This window comes from Typha latifolia, chromosome 13 (assembly GCF_019914945.1).
Source record: "Typha latifolia isolate L0001 chromosome 13, TyphaL0001v2, whole genome shotgun sequence".
In the NCBI taxonomy this organism is placed as follows: Eukaryota; Viridiplantae; Streptophyta; class Magnoliopsida; order Poales; family Typhaceae; genus Typha; species Typha latifolia.
Window position 1 is genome coordinate 9,534,642 of NC_133098.1, and position 15,946 is coordinate 9,550,587.

Here is a 15,946-nt window from a genome sequence, read left to right on the forward strand (position 1 = left end):
TAGCATGCATAAGAAAGAGACTACATGATGATCACATCCATCACAAAGTTACATCAATTATATATAGCTCAGTAACAATGAAATGTGTCTGCTGAGATTTCTAGATATTAAACTGATGTTCAGCTCAATTAAATTAATATAGTGCAAGCATACATATGATATCACTCCATATAGGTGCAGGAATGTGGACACTATAGAAAGGGAGATGAGTGCAGGCAGATTATTGCTTTCACATCTCCCAGATCTTTGCTCGATGAATCTCTGGAATGAGTGCATGTTAAAATGTGGAGCCATTGAAGCCAACATAGGATCCCTGTAATGTTTATAAAGGAAAAGGTGCAATTAGAATATGTGAATATAACTGGACAAAGTTCAATTAAATTGTGAAATATTGGAAAGAATGGAAGAGAAACACTTGCAACAACAAAAGTAAATAGTAAAATAGTACATTTTGCAAGTAAGAACTACCGTAATAAAACTTGAGTAAAGAATTTTAAATGTCGGCTCATTGCACGAGCTTTCTATCAAGGGTTGTCATACAGGTCACTAGTTGCTTTCCCGCTGTCGTTGTTGTTGTTGACCTGTTTGAGTCAATTTTTTCCTTCATCTTCTAGCTAGGGCATGCAAGGCGAAGGCGACAGACAGAGGGATCCGTAGGAGGATAGAGGAGTGTCGTGCAACAACCCTTGTGCCACAGTCCCAGCACAGGTATCTTTGGTTTCTACCAATCTAAATTATAGTGCAAATGATGTAAGCATACTTACTCTCATAAGTGCTCTCCTTTCTAGATACCGACTAAATACTATATATATATATAATAGATTATTCAAGAGTTATGACTCTCAATTTCTAGGGTCCCAAGCATGTATCTATCTCCCTTCTTGTCTAGTCCTTCCCAAAAACTTGAGCTATTAAGAAACGGGTGAAGACAACTTTAGTACTTTCCCTTGCACTTGCAAAGGGACAAAATTTCGAATTTGCAAGTTGGAGAACAGCAAGTGAGGACAAAGAAAATTACAACAATGTCCGGCCAAATAGGAAAGATACCCTAAATCTCAGAGTTATAGATGTACCAAATGCCAACTCCTGTACAATTTGACTCAATGGATTGTTCTCGGATGGCCAGTATTACATGTTAGGTAAAATAATTGGCTTGTTCTTCAAATAACTAGTGAGTGTTTGAGATTTAGGAAACTGATCCTAAATCAGGATTAAAGAGTTGTCACTTGAGATTCTGGTTGAAGGTGAGTGCTTCAACCAGAATAACCGGCTATAAACATGAAAACTTTCCTAAGTATCATGAAAAAAAGACTTACATGGGCTGAAATAAATAAGAGGAAACATATTTTAACTCTTGACTATTGGTTTATCATGATCCCTCTGCATTGCTAAAATTTCCAGGAAGCACAACCTATCAGAATCACATTGAAAAGTTCTATTGTTACCTCAAGATATAGAAATACAATCTAGAGTTCTGGACAAGGATGGCCATGGCAATGAGATATTGGCACCTGGCATGGTGTTGTGCCGCCGTGCCAACCTATGTCATGCTGATCAACACGAGTATCAAGCGGCACACAAAGGGTGTTGTGTGAAACTTGTTAAGGCAACTCAAAGAGATCCATAATGGGCCTCTCTGGTAGCACTCTTCCCAAATAGAAAGCAGAAATTAGAGAAGAAGAGAGGAGAAAGAGGGGAGAAACAGAGGAGACCTTAGAGAGATTAAATTTTTTTTCCTTCGAATCCCATTAAAAGGTAAAATTCTATTTCGTTCTCTTAAGTATTTACGTTATTTCACACTTTAAAAATTAATTTGGAGTATACAAATTATAAGTCTATTTGAATTTTGCTAGATCTATCATTTGTAAGTCTTTCTACATATATCTCGTATATTGGTACTAAATCTATAAAAAATGCTCTATAAAATATAGAAATCAAAGGAAAAAAAATCTGATTTCCCCTAGATTTACCCCAAATCTCAAAAAATCAAAAATTAATGTCCAATTCATTCGAGTTGCGTCAAAATCAACGTAGGAACGTGTTGGATTAACTCCATATTAGTTGATTTAAATCCAAATTTTACAATTTTTAACTAAAATTTCAGCATAATTAGAAATTAATTGATAAAATGGGACATTTATATGTTGAATCATATTTCTCCTTGACTATTGCTATATATTTAACAAAGTAGATTATTTACATTATTATTTAAGGATAAAAGACTCTAATGTAAGCATATATATATTCAAACTAAAAATATGTATAAATAACCCACATACATATTAGTGGTGTTTCAACGGGTGTGTCGGTAGGTGGGCCAATAGTCTATCGGCACAACAGTCCTTAGTTTCGGACAACGTCGAATCTGATTACTTCTCTATTTTTGCTTTTCAAACTTTGTCAACCAATCTATTCTATATAGTTCAACAACTTTACATAATCCTCACTAATTACTGGTCTTATGATCTTACTTGGTTCTACGCCACTTTATCCTCGACCAAGTTGACACACCATTCTCATTCATCACATTACAACATTTATACATACCACATCAATCTAAATTCCAAATGGCATGAAATATAGGGTGCCAATATAGGAAAAAAATGAGAAAGAGTGTTGATCTATGCCCAAAGAGAAATAAGATGGGGCATCAACAAGGGCATTGCCCAATGCTCCTCACTTTGAATAAGAGATACATCTAGAACTGGCCGAATCGGTTTTCTCAAAACCTCCTTTCTGGTCTATTTCTCTCTACTTTACTCTTTTACACCTTCTATTGATCCTGTTAGATCTGAAATCCACCAGTTTATAGACAGTTGATCATTGTTCTATTGATCAATCATATTGCAATTGTGCCAAAGTGGACACTAGCGGTGTCACGATGATCCATTTCACATGAGCGATGCTCAGCCATCTGCTGACCTTCAAAAGAAACAAGAAACAACTACCTCAAATGGAACTTATATTTCTCAATAGGGAAACCTACTGTTATTTTTGTCCGTGGATGTCAATTACGAGTAGACTGTGTGCATTATTGTTGGCTTAGCTCTTGCTTTCTTGATACTTGTCCTACTTCTAGGAATTGAGGCATTAGCACTTGCACCAAATATTTATATATTTGCGTCATGCAAAAGGAATGCAATGCAGAAAACTCATCAAACAATGTTGAAATTTATAAACATGCAAAAGAGATAATTGTACCTCCTCGGCTCCTCTTTTGGAAAGGGTCTTTCCACGAAGGTGATAAATAAGTAAGTAGTAAAAATATGCAATCAGATAGCTAATTTTATAGTTCTATAATGTGACCCCTAAGATGGAAGTCAAGGATGACAAAATATTTGTTAATAATACACTTGAGATCCCAAATTTCTTTGCTTCGAACTCAAACGAAATTTCAACATCAATCTTGGTAGGACAAATAGAAGGTCCATTTGCAATCTTGATTCACCAAAATTACTACCATTGTGCTTGAGGTTACATTCAAAACACACCGATAGGAATTATATTTTTATTTTTATTTATTTCGGATGTATATTTATCTAAAAAAATATTTTTGATTTTAGACTTTTAGTGTGTCCAATTTAATTAGAACTCCTAAAACTCTAAGAAATTTAATTGTTAGTTTGTTTTGAGATAAACTAGTTAGGATTTGACTGATTTTTAAGTTAAGAGAGTCCTAGTTTAGTTATATATTATATTAGAAAAGATCTGAGATCTTTATGATTTGATGTAATCTCTTCATCTCTATATATAGATGTGATTGGAATTTCAAAAAAAAAAGTATGAAAATTTAAGAAATAATATTTTTCTAGAGGATTCCATATTTATCTCTTTTTTAGTTTTTCCCTTCTCCTTCTTCCTCTTCTCCCTCCCCTCATCTCTTTTGTGATAGATATTATGCTTCCTTTGTCCCTCCAATTTAGGTCGGTTTGATCTTCTTTTCTCCTGCAGCTTAGTGGATTATATTCTATTTTTTCTATCTATTTAGCAACGCTAGTATAGAAATGATACTTGGATGCAAATAAAGAGATTAACATGGGCCCTACCTTTTCTCCTTAGTGTGGATCTAGGTATCATGTTTTCTCATCCCTAGGCCACACATCACATTGCCAATGAATCATTAACCTCCTAGCTCATATCCACAGTAGAAGCATCACATGTAATGATTAATTACCTCAACAACAAAAACTCCAAGCAAGATTGTATTATTATCCATATTAAGATGTCGGAGCCTTCTTGAATCTAGCATTTTACATAACTACTTACTTGTGTTAATTCATGTCACATGCATGAGCTTCATCACTGGAGATTAAAATCCAAACTACAGCTGCCAATCCTACCCTACTGGATATTGCATTTGCAAAATAAGGACTTAGGTAGAAGAACCGTGTCGAAACATCGAAAACTTCCAAATTAGTTCAATAGGCTAATCTTCTACATATTTACTATCATCTACAAGCTTATTGCTAAACTAGCATCACATAGAGCCTGATATGGAAGAAGCCAAGATGTGCACCTACGTAAGTTGGTAATAATTATGAAGGCTGCAAAAATGAGTTTGGAAGTGCATCATACCACTATGCTATTATCTGAAAATACTAAATGAAGAAAATTAATCATTCTTAATTGTCTTATTAAGAAGGCAAATAAGAAAACAACATACATAAACGTGGAACAAGTAAATAAAAAATATCAAGAAGATGACAAGAAAAATGTGGTTTAAAGATACTTGATCATTAGATTACCTGTACATCATGAAATTTGACATAGAACCTGGAACTATCTATTGAAAGCTTGGTTTCAAGAATTTCAGCAAGAGCAGAACTCAGCTTTCCATTAACATTAGGTCCGAGTCCCCCAATGGATATGACTTCTCCATAAGCAGCTGGTTCTTCGCTTCCAGCAAAAGCCATAGGCACCCCTCCGTTAAGTGAAATCATTACATACTGAACAATGAAGCAAACATGAGAATACAAAAAACTACACAAATGAAAACATCATGATCCTTCGAGGAAGATTTAAAGATTTTTTGCAAATCTCAGAACACAGAAATACAACCCTACTCCAGGATCCAACTTCATTAAAGTGGGGAAAACTTTGGCGCAACATTATTCCATGGAGAAAGTTCACATTTTTAACACTAAGTAGACTCAATTAGACGTATGACAACGAAAAAATATTTAATTTTGAAAGTGGATGCTATCTGTATTCAAGAATAAACCATATGATTCACCTATTACATCAAAAAAAAAACAAAGTCTTCAAGTACTCATGCTAATTTTCATTAGATTTCTTGTTGTAACTTGTAACTGACCTAAATGATAACTTTCATTAGAATTTTAAATCACCACATATTTGTACATCAATCCTAAACCGAACGAAAAGAAAACATAACGCGAACTATTCCAAAGCTCAAAAGCTCTAAAATCAAAACCAATCAACGGAATAAGCCAAAGAATCAGCAGACGGGCCCCAAAAATCTCATTTCATCAAACAACTTGACGGCAGTTATCTCGAATGCGTGCCCCTTCCAAAGAAAAAACTAAGATGGAGGCCTTACGGATTCAGGCTTGCCTATGATCTTGGCGAGCGCCTTGGTGCAGTCCTTGAGGATGTCAGAGGCAACCACGGCATCCACCGGCAGGTTGGTGCTCAAATTAAGAGTCGGCATGATCTCTCGTAACCTGATAAGTGGAGCAGAAGCGAAGAAGAGCGAGGAAAGAAACGACAAGGGATGGCCAAGTAAGTCCACTTATTATTTTATCTAATTTATTTTGATGCTATGGTTGTTAAGAAACGTAAAAACCAATGATTACTAGGTCTTCTCTCCCTCAGTGTCACTCCCCTTCTCCACTCAGTTTGCAGCCTCTGTCGAAGAAGCCATCGAGACAGAGACAGAGACAGAGTTACCTTTCCCTTCGTCACCACCCTTCGTCCCCGAGAATGCCACCCGCCATCTCAGCCTTCGTCTCGAGAGAAGGAGATCGCCGCGGGGATTAGATTTAGGGCTTCGGGCTTGGTACGGTGAGAGAGGGGTCTTCCTTTTTTTTTGATCTTCTTTCTTTGGGATATTCCTTGGCCAAGGGTTCCTTACATACCTGGAGTTTTTGACCAAACTAACCGTGTTCAAATTTATTTTCATCCAAGTATACTACTTCTCAACTAATTTATTATAATCCTAATAAAAATGCTAAACTAATCAGTATTTTATCTCTAAGTAAAAATGCTAATTAATTTAACATTTTTGTCTTGTTCTAAAATATTAATTAGTTTAGCATTTTATGTAAATAAATTTTTTTAACTTAATATTTCAGCCGTTAAAAAAATTATCTAAGGATAAAAATGCTTAATTGATTAGCGTTTTTATTACGGCTACAGTAGATTAGACCCTGTTTGGTAATAAGTCTGAGAGATAGTCTATTTTGGTTAGAAAAATAAAAAAGAGCAATAGTTTGGTCAAAAACTCCTATGGGAGAACATTACATGATTTGGTAAATTGGCTATTGGATTCAGTATGTAATTAACTCTGTTTAAAAATCCGTACTCAATAACCCACAAATATATTCTTCTTTTTTTGAATTAAATGTTGAAACCAAGGATAAAAATGTTAAACTGATTAACGTTTTTATTACGGCTACAGTAAATTAGACCACATTTGATAATAAATTTGAGATATATTCTATTTTGGTTAAAAATATAAAAAAGAGAGCTAGTTTGGTCAAAAACTCCTCTTACCTATAAGAGAATATTATATGATTTGGTAAACAAGTTATTAGATTCAGTATGCAATTAATTTTATCAAAAAATTAGTACCTAATAACCCACAAATATATTCTTTTTTCGAATTAAATGTTGAACAATCAAGTATCTTAATATTAAATTTTTTTATTAAGTCGTTAACTTTTTATTAATAGTCAATTTTGAACATACGATATAAAGAAAAATCAATATAATGATTTTGATTTAAACTTAATCTGATCTCAAACGAGAAATATATATGTAAAAATATAAGAAAAAGTTTATGGTGTCGTAATTTTGTGTTTGGTTATTCATTTTGGTTTTAAAGTATGTTGTTGTAAAGATATTGATATGATTAAAGTTAGATTTGAGTCCAAATAAGATATTAGTTCTTGAAGAATAATCACAAAATAGTTATAGTGTTTGAATAATATGAAATTATATAAATTAGATCGATGACGTCGTAATGTACAATCTTTTTATTTAGATTTTTTTTAATTCAAACTCTATCTAGAGAGCAATAAAATTACAACATAAGAGAGATGTGATGGCTGGTTCAAATAGAGTCTTGTGACCTATATGCATGCTTATGAATTGAATGTAACTTTTTCAATCTATCTTTCTCTTTATCATTCAGTCTTCTAATACTCAACTCCCCCCCTCTCGATAATTGGTATGCAATGCTTCTACACAACTATTAAAATTTTGATCATCAATCTAAGCTCGGTGTGTTGTGCACCCACCAGCTTCAGCGTACACCACCTCCAAACAATAATAAGGGTCTTTGCTTGTTATCTAAAGCTAATTAGATTACAATCCTTGGTGAGGTTATAACATTTTGGTATTACAGCAATGTTCGTCGCATACCCATCACAAGTGTTATATCCACGAGAAAGAATACAACAAGTCTAAGGCCTCATTTGGTTCATGCATAAATTTTTTTGCAAAATAAGGACTTAAGTGCACATCTTGACTTCTTCCATGCCAGACTTTATGTGATGCTAGTTTAGCAATAAGCATGCAGATGATAGTAAATATGCAGAAAATTAGCCTATTGAGCTCGTGGGGTTGATCGATGACCCCATAAGCTCCAGCACTACTCCAACGAAGCAAGAAGAATAATGGGAAAATAGAAAGTGGCTATAGAAAAAGAGGAATAAAAAGAAAGAAAATAGGGAGAAGAAGGATGCACATGCTCCCTTGGCACGTGCGCATGCAATTTTTTTAGGAAATGTTACACTCATCACCTACTGTGTTGTCCCCTCTTTCCTTTCTTTGCATGGTTATATACTAACGCCAAACAAGTGTGTATTGATCTATACTAGGCACATTTTTTTCCAGGAAAGTATGTTTTTGCGTGTGTTTTAGGCTTGTTGCAAGTGTGTAGACCTTTAGTTACCGTACTTTTAGTCTTGACTTACTTTTTCATTAGGGATTCGTTAGGTTATGTCCTGGATTGCTAGCTAAATGAAACTGGTAGGCTAACTCAAAGCTCTCTACTCTCGTAAATTTTTCTAGGCTATACTTTATTTTTAATCTTTGTATGCCCTTAGGCTTGATACCCTATTTTTACCTATAGTGTTATCTATTTGTAGGGCAAATATGAGACTTATATCAAAGAGTCATCATCTCCTATAATGTAGTAGGCTACTATAATATACTCTTCGAAGTAAACGAATCATTTTATCCTACAGGCTTTTCATTAAAAAAATAAGAAATGAAAATGAGATTGGGGAGATATACAGTATATAATGGTTATGACTATATATATGTACTAATAAACAATATTTTTAAGTTTATCAAACTACGAGCATATTTCTACTTAGGTTCAGCTCAACTCAATTCTACTCAAGCTAAGCCAAGCTCGAGTCTTATTTATTTTGATAGCTCTAGCAGACTAACAAGTATTTTAGTAAGACTGGAGTTAAGATTTACATAGTTTTTGTGGAGTTCAACATGGTGATTAACTTTAATGAAGTGACTCTTTTCTTTTAAAGAAGGAAGTCAAAATGAAGAAGTGGGTCTATTTTTAGTAGGCAAAGAAGTCATTTTTTATTTATTTTCTACAACCAAACATCAAAAATAAAAAAAATTAAAAGTGATTACTTTTTTCCCTCACTTTCTAACAACCAAGCAACCCCTAAGTGCAACTCTCATTATTACTTATTAATGGTTAATCTAATTTGATACTAAGTAGTCACTTTATCATTGCTGTATAAATCATTAAGTCATTACAATGTCCTCTATGTAATATATTTTATTAAAATTCTTCTAGTATGTTACTCATAATTAATATTTAACTAAATGACCAAAAGTCATTAAATAATATTTGAATTTACCATATTGTCCTCTTTTGTCATCACTTTCTATCTTTAACAACTTAAGCTTCTACCATTTATAGAAAATTTACAGTATTAAGTCCTCATTACAATCATGAAATCAATAAGTTACATGCTCAAAAAGATATATTATTCTTAAGATTTAGTTTTGTCACAGAAATTAATTCAAAAACATCAATATTTTCCAATCTATTAATATCTTTGAATAATAGAATTTCAAACTAGTAAATATATTCTCTCTAAAGTTCAAGGGTGATTAATACCTTCCCACTCTTAAATCCTCAGACGTAGTAATTAATGGATCTCCGTGTCCCTAGAATTTTTTTAATTTGCTTGATAGCAAAATAATTTTTTTTAGGAATAGCATATAGGCAAATAAATTTATTAAATCCACTCATTTAAGAATACCTAGCACATTCAATCATAATAGACAAGCTAATTTAAGCTTCATTTTGATCTCAAGTGGATCTTTGAAGTAGTGTAGTTACAATTTGTAAAAAACAAAAAAAAAATCATCACCTAAGAAACTACATGACCTGGCTGTCATAAAAAAACCATGGTCATCACCCACTAAAGAGAGAAGAGAAAGGTGCGCGATAGGCAATAATAGACTAAGAGGAGATGATAGAGTCAACTTCTAGGAGAAGGTGAAGTCAAGGGAGAGGAGTCACTAGCAATGGGCAGCATGATTGGAAGGTGGGTCCAAAAGTAGAGAAAGGACAAAAAAAAAAGAGAGAAAATGAGGGGAAAAGGTTAAGAGGAGGGAGAAAGGGGACCTAACTAAGAAAAATACATATTGCATAAGAGCTAAAATTGCATAAGAACTCTTGTTCTCAATAACTCATCTACTACTCTCAATAGCTCTTAGTTCTATCATTCCACACTAGTTTAATATTTTAAACTAGATGTGTCATAATGATATCTATTACTCAAATTACTTGGATCATTCACAATTACCACATTCATTTGATCTTAACCCGAAAGTAAAAAATTTCCGAAATAAGTTAACATTTATATATAAGGGGCAAAATTGTACATCTAACAATTGACACTACTGTAGTCAATCACAATTTACCTCCTATTAATTTAAAATACCAATAGATAGACTATATGTTCTCAAATTAACATCATGTCTAACTCTTTACAAATAGCTTGCTACTATAGTAATATTTTGTAAATTAACTCTATCAAAATATCAATATCAAAGGAGCTTCTCTATTAGTGTATCCAAAAATTCATTTATATTTACATTTTAAATAAGAATAAAAATTTATAATATCATTTTTCATTAACAACCACGTTTTATATTAAGAGTTACCCAAATTTTTTGTAATATTCTCTAGCCTATATATTAACATTAGATAGTATAGATAGTCATCCAGATCATAACTAATTCACTATTCATAATAAATACTAAATCTAGACAATATTTATCAAGAAATATCCTCATTAATAATTTATCATATCTATCAATAATAATATAATATATTAAATTTTATTATATCATATTGACAATAAAATAACTTTCAATTATTATTCGAATCTATATTAATATATTAACATATAAAGTCTAACAAATAGAATGTAACCTACACTAATCCCTTCAAAAGTCTTTCAACATGTTATTCCTTTTAAAGTGTCAATCTAAAGAATAATCAAAATTATTATTGAATTATTTCTCCTATATATTCTTAGTTAAATTAATCCGTTATGTTTAGAATTATATCATTTGGCCATTTTCACTACACAACCAAATTCTTTAGACAACTAAACTAATCTATACATATCCATTATACGGCAAGTGATTCGTACTCGAGAAAATCACGCGTCAAATTAATCTCCAACCAACCATCAATACTTCACCCTCACAATCTGTTGTTCAAATAATACCAACCTTAAGATCCTCTATGGTCCCTATTTCGATTAGTACGAGTTCGTTGAGCAAACAAAAAGTTAAGATTAGAATATCATAATACTTATTTCAAAAATATCTTACTTAAATAATATTACTCTCTTATTTTCAAATTCACATATATAATTTTATATACATATTTTAATAAGTTAAAACATATTCATACATACATAACAAATAATCACATTAGCAAGTCTATATTGGTATACATGTATCTATACAAATACATATATGCATACTCCTATTTGGTGTATCTAATATGTCGATAATAACTTATTTAGTAAGCATTTATGTTGTATTTAACTATAAGCCTAGTAATTAACTATCATAATAATAATTTATTTACCATAGTAGACTCACCTAGTAACTAAAATTAATTAACTGAACTAGAGTAAAAGTAAACTACTTAATTAAGAGAATTAAAGCATAGCTAAATTAAATTAAAATAACTAAATAGTATGGAGAAAATAAGGAAAAAACTATAGGGGGAAGAGAGAGGAGAAGGGAAGGGGGATAATATATTAGCACCCTCAAATTCACTAGTAGAGCGAATTGATATGTCACCAATCTTATATACTTCTCTACATGATAAGACCCAAAGTAGCGATATGTCAATTTTTAGTTTAAGATCAGTCGAACTGAACTCTGGCGATACAATTTGAGTCTAATATCTCTAATCTTAAAAGTCTACCTTAATGTTGTCGATCATAAGCTTACTTCATCTTATTTTGAGCTATAGTTAAATAAAATTGTAACCACAACAATATATCATCTCAACCTAATAAGACTAAATCTAATTTTGTCTGCTTCAGCTTTGGCGGCAACAAGCAAGATTTTAATATGTGAATGGGGTGATGGTCATATACTATCTGGAATTGAGCCATATCGATTGCTAAATGATGGATATTATTATAAGACTAGTTTGCTCATGACAAATATGAGAGCCACTTTTGAGGTCGATCCCCTCTAAAGCAGTAAAAATCTTATTTGAAAATATTAGTTTAGTACCTTTAATTGCCTATTTATCTATGAGTGATAAATAGAGCTTATCCTAAGATATTTTCTTAAAGAGTGAGAAACTCTATAAAACTAATTCATAAATATCGAGTTTTGATTTGACACAATAGACTGAGAATCTCATATAATTTGGCAAAATTTCACCTTCCGTGTGATATACGTATGCGAAAAGATTGAAGAATAAGCAAAATTGGACATGTAGCTGGATCATTATTTCTAATATGAACAATTCATTGATGAAGTCTATGGCTATATCCTTCCAAATTTGCTCGAGAATTTGCAAGGGCTAAAGTAACCATGTCGATTTCATCAAGTTAGTATTTGCACATTGTCATATCTTGTTTACACACACATAAATTCTTACATCTCATTTCAATCTCTTTCATATACAATTCTACGATATTCTTTTATAGGTTCTAAAGATGCCTCACGTCTAGCCAAAGGTGAATCATAAAAGTATTGAATGATAGTCCTCCTCAAATTTGGGTCTAATAATACTAAAATAAAATTTTTATATAAAATCAGTTCACCTCGTATTTGGTGTTGGGGTTTGCTACTTGGATCCGATTAAATGACCTTCAATAACTCATTCATCTCTAGATTTATATAATATGATGTCCTTAACTCCTAATGTAAAGAAAATTTGGTACTAAATAAGTGATATAGTCGGTTGATTTGGGCTATCATGATAGCCTCTCCATGTATACATTTATGTCACATTTTTAAAAGTCCATGGTCAACTCATCAAAGTCAAACATATATTACCTATTTTTTTAAGCCACTAAACTTAAGTATAATTTTTACTGATTGAATATCTATCAGTATAAGTCCAAGGGGAAGGCATCTCCTGATTCTAAATATGCATGCAAGAATATCTCAGTGTATACCTCCTCCTCTAGTGCATCTATTACATGTGCCTCAGTCTCAATTTCATTGCCAATCGGCTCTTCCATTAACATCACTATTATTAGTTTAGCACACTCATGTACCAAGATGAATTTCTCATTATAATAGAATTGCAAGTTTTTAACTCTTTGTTTCTCTCTTGGGCTACTATAATGCATCATGTCTAAAGTTGTAAGTGGCATTAATATGTTTGTGGACTATTTATAACTGTGAGTGGCCAAACTGGAGTTTGTATGACTACAATAATTGTGGGTGGCTATAAATAATCTAATACTCACTTGCGTGTCTATCCTAGTCCAATGTACTTTTTATTTTAATTTTTAGTGTTCAGAGCTTTTCTTTTAATACTCATGTCGTGTAGAAAGTTGCTGCAAGCAAAGTAGGTTGAGCCTCATTAACTTCAATTTGAACATCAAGAAAAAGTTTGCTAATGAAAGTGCTTCTAAGAATGGAATTCGACCATTTTTGAATTCTATCTGAAATATTTTCAAATCATCTTAATAAACTTGGACAAAGATAATTTGGACAAGCTTTAAGAGAGTTGCCTCGAAGTCTTTGTATCTAGATGACTCGAATAGAAGATAAATTATATTTGCAAATTCATTCTATAATTGAATCTACCAATTTCTTTAGGCTGATTTGAATTATCATATGACGACATCCTCTTGGTTAAAAAAAGGCAAGTAGGCCTTTCAAATATTTATGTACGGCATAGTAGAAAAAAATTGCTCTATTTGATAGACCTAGCTAAGCAAGCTGCCTTTGTTAAACATAGGAAAATCCAATGGAGTGATTTAACATTGAATAATTATTGTATAAGTGTCTCTACGTTTATTCTCTTTTTGACCATGGTAGAACATCTATGCTACTCTCTAGTATTGTTGTCAAATATCACTATGCTTAGCCTATGAGTCACGCTCATGTGTGCACGTCTATGTCCATAGGGGTGCAGAACCTATCTACGGAAGCATCGTTCATTTTTCATTTTGGAGTGGGCAACAACATTGTATGAGCTTGCTTTATTTGAGGTGAGTAATATCTGTCTTCATGCTGAGGTAGTGATGTGGTTGCTGGTCTGAGGCTATGTGTAGGTGTGATCGCAGTAGACATAACTGACAATTTAATAATGGTTTTAAGTTTTGTGTTGTCTCTAATTTGCTTAAATACATTTATGGTTTCCATAATTATCGTCTATAAATTGATAAGGGCAGAATAAATCATGGACATTAAAAAGTTAATGTTAGAGTTTGATATGTTTAACCTCTCTATATGGATGCCCTCGTTCTTATGTTTAGTTGAGAAAATGAGTGGTGTAATATATAACATTAAAAAACTTATGGGCATTTAATTCATGCATAAGTAATATTTATTCATGATTTATGAATCTCTTAAACATATTTTATAACCATAAACTCATCTAGGAATATTTAGTTAAACTTTGTATAAGGTAAGTCACGTGACAACTTTGTATAAGGTAAGTCACGTGACAAGTTATGGATAAATTTTTATCACAAGTAGGTGTTGTGATAAAATTATGCACATTTTCTAAGCAAGATTTTAATATAATTAACATATTTATTCATAGTTAGTAATCAAATATAAATTCTTATATAAACTTATTTAAGGTATTCATTTTTATAATCAAATAACAAAAATGAGTAGAATTAGATGTACTTAATTTACATTTAAGAGATGTGCATAAAGTTATTCTTAAAAATTTTATGCACAAACCAAATGAGACCTTAGACTTGTTGTATTTTTTCTCGTGGATATAGCACTTGCGATGGGTATGCGACAAACATTATTGTAATACCAAAATGTTATAACCCTACTAAGGATTATGATCCAATTAGCCTTAGGCAATAAGCAAGGACCCTTACTATTGTTTGGAGATGGTGTGCACTGAAGTTGGTGCATGCATAACACACCGAGCTTAGATTGATGATTAAAATTTTGATAGTTGTGTGGAAGCATTGCATACCAATTATCGAGAGGGGAGTTGAGTATGAGAAGATTGAATGATAAAGAGAAAGAGAGATTGAAAAAGATATATTCAATTCATAAGCATGCATATAAGTCACAAGACTCTATTTGAACCAGCCATCACATCTTTCTTATATTGTAATTTCATTGCTATCTAGATAGAGTCTGAATTGAAAAAAAAATCTAAATAAAAAGATTATACATTACGACGTCATCGATCTAATTTATATGATTTCATATTATTCAAACACTATAACTATTTTGTGATTATTCTTCAAGAACTAATATCTTATTTGGACTCAAATCTAACTTTAATCGTATCAATATTTTTACAACAACATACTTTAAAACCAAAATGAATAACCAAACACAAAATTACGACACAATAAACTTTTTCTTATATTTTTACATATATATTTCTCGTTTGAGATCAGATTAAGTTTAAATCAAAATCATTATATTGATTTTCTTTTTATCGTATGTCCAAAATTGACTATTAATAAAAAGTTAACGACTTAATAAAATAGTTTAATATTAAGACACTTGATTGTTCAACATTTAATTCGAAAAAAGAATATATTTGTGGGTTATTAGGTACGAATTTTTTGATAAAATTAATTGCATACTGAATCTAATAATCTGTTTACCAAATCATATAATATTCTCTTATAGGTAAGAGGAGTTTTTGACCAAACTAGCCCTTTTTTTTATATTTTTAACAAAAATAGAATATATCTCAAATTTATTACCAAACGTGGTCTAATTTACTGTAGCCGTAATAAAAATGTTAATCAGTTCAGCATTTTTATCCTTAGGTAATTTTTTTAACTGCTGAAAGATTAAATTAAAAGAATTTCTATGCATAAAATGCTAAACTAATCAGCATTTTAGGACAAGATAAAAATGCTGAATTAATTAGGGTTTTTTATTTAGAGATAAAATACTGATTAATTTAGCATTTTATTAGTGCTATAGTAAATTAAACCCTATTTAATCTACTTAGATGAAAATAAATTTGGAGATGGTTAGTTTGGTCAAAAACTCCAGGTAA

At 31.7% G+C, this 15,946-nt stretch overlaps 1 protein-coding gene across 2 annotated transcripts; it reads right to left on the bottom strand.

Moving 5' to 3' along the window:
• Positions 1-21: 21 nt before the first annotated feature.
• Positions 22-6,065, bottom strand: LOC140799959 (uncharacterized). 2 transcript variants are annotated; one of them, XM_073154549.1, is made up of 4 exons: positions 5,911-6,065; positions 5,561-5,684; positions 4,746-4,946; positions 22-313 (listed from the first exon to the last, which is right to left on the bottom strand). In XM_073154549.1, exons 2-4 carry the CDS (start codon positions 5,669-5,671, stop codon positions 278-280), a joined length of 348 nt encoding a protein of 115 aa, XP_073010650.1. In that variant the 5' UTR covers positions 5,672-5,684; positions 5,911-6,065; the 3' UTR covers positions 22-277. The 2 variants fall into 2 exon arrangements, with proteins under 2 accessions (XP_073010650.1, XP_073010652.1); XM_073154551.1 differs by having other exon boundaries at positions 5,817-6,016.
• Between the last annotated feature and the right edge of the window lie 9,881 nt (positions 6,066-15,946).

Bases quoted from the DNA above. Each gene is read 5' to 3' on its own strand.
- LOC140799959 (XM_073154549.1), bottom strand. From the start codon at position 5,671: ATGCCGACTCTTAATTTGAGCACCAACCTGCCGGTGGATGCCGTGGTT. The intron at 4,947-5,560 runs GTAAGGCCTCCA...TTCATTGTTCAG, and splicing joins TCATAGGCAAGCCTGAATCC to TATGTAATGATTTCACTTAA. The intron at 314-4,745 runs GTAATCTAATGA...TAAACATTACAG, and splicing joins TCAAATTTCATGATGTACAG to GGATCCTATGTTGGCTTCAA.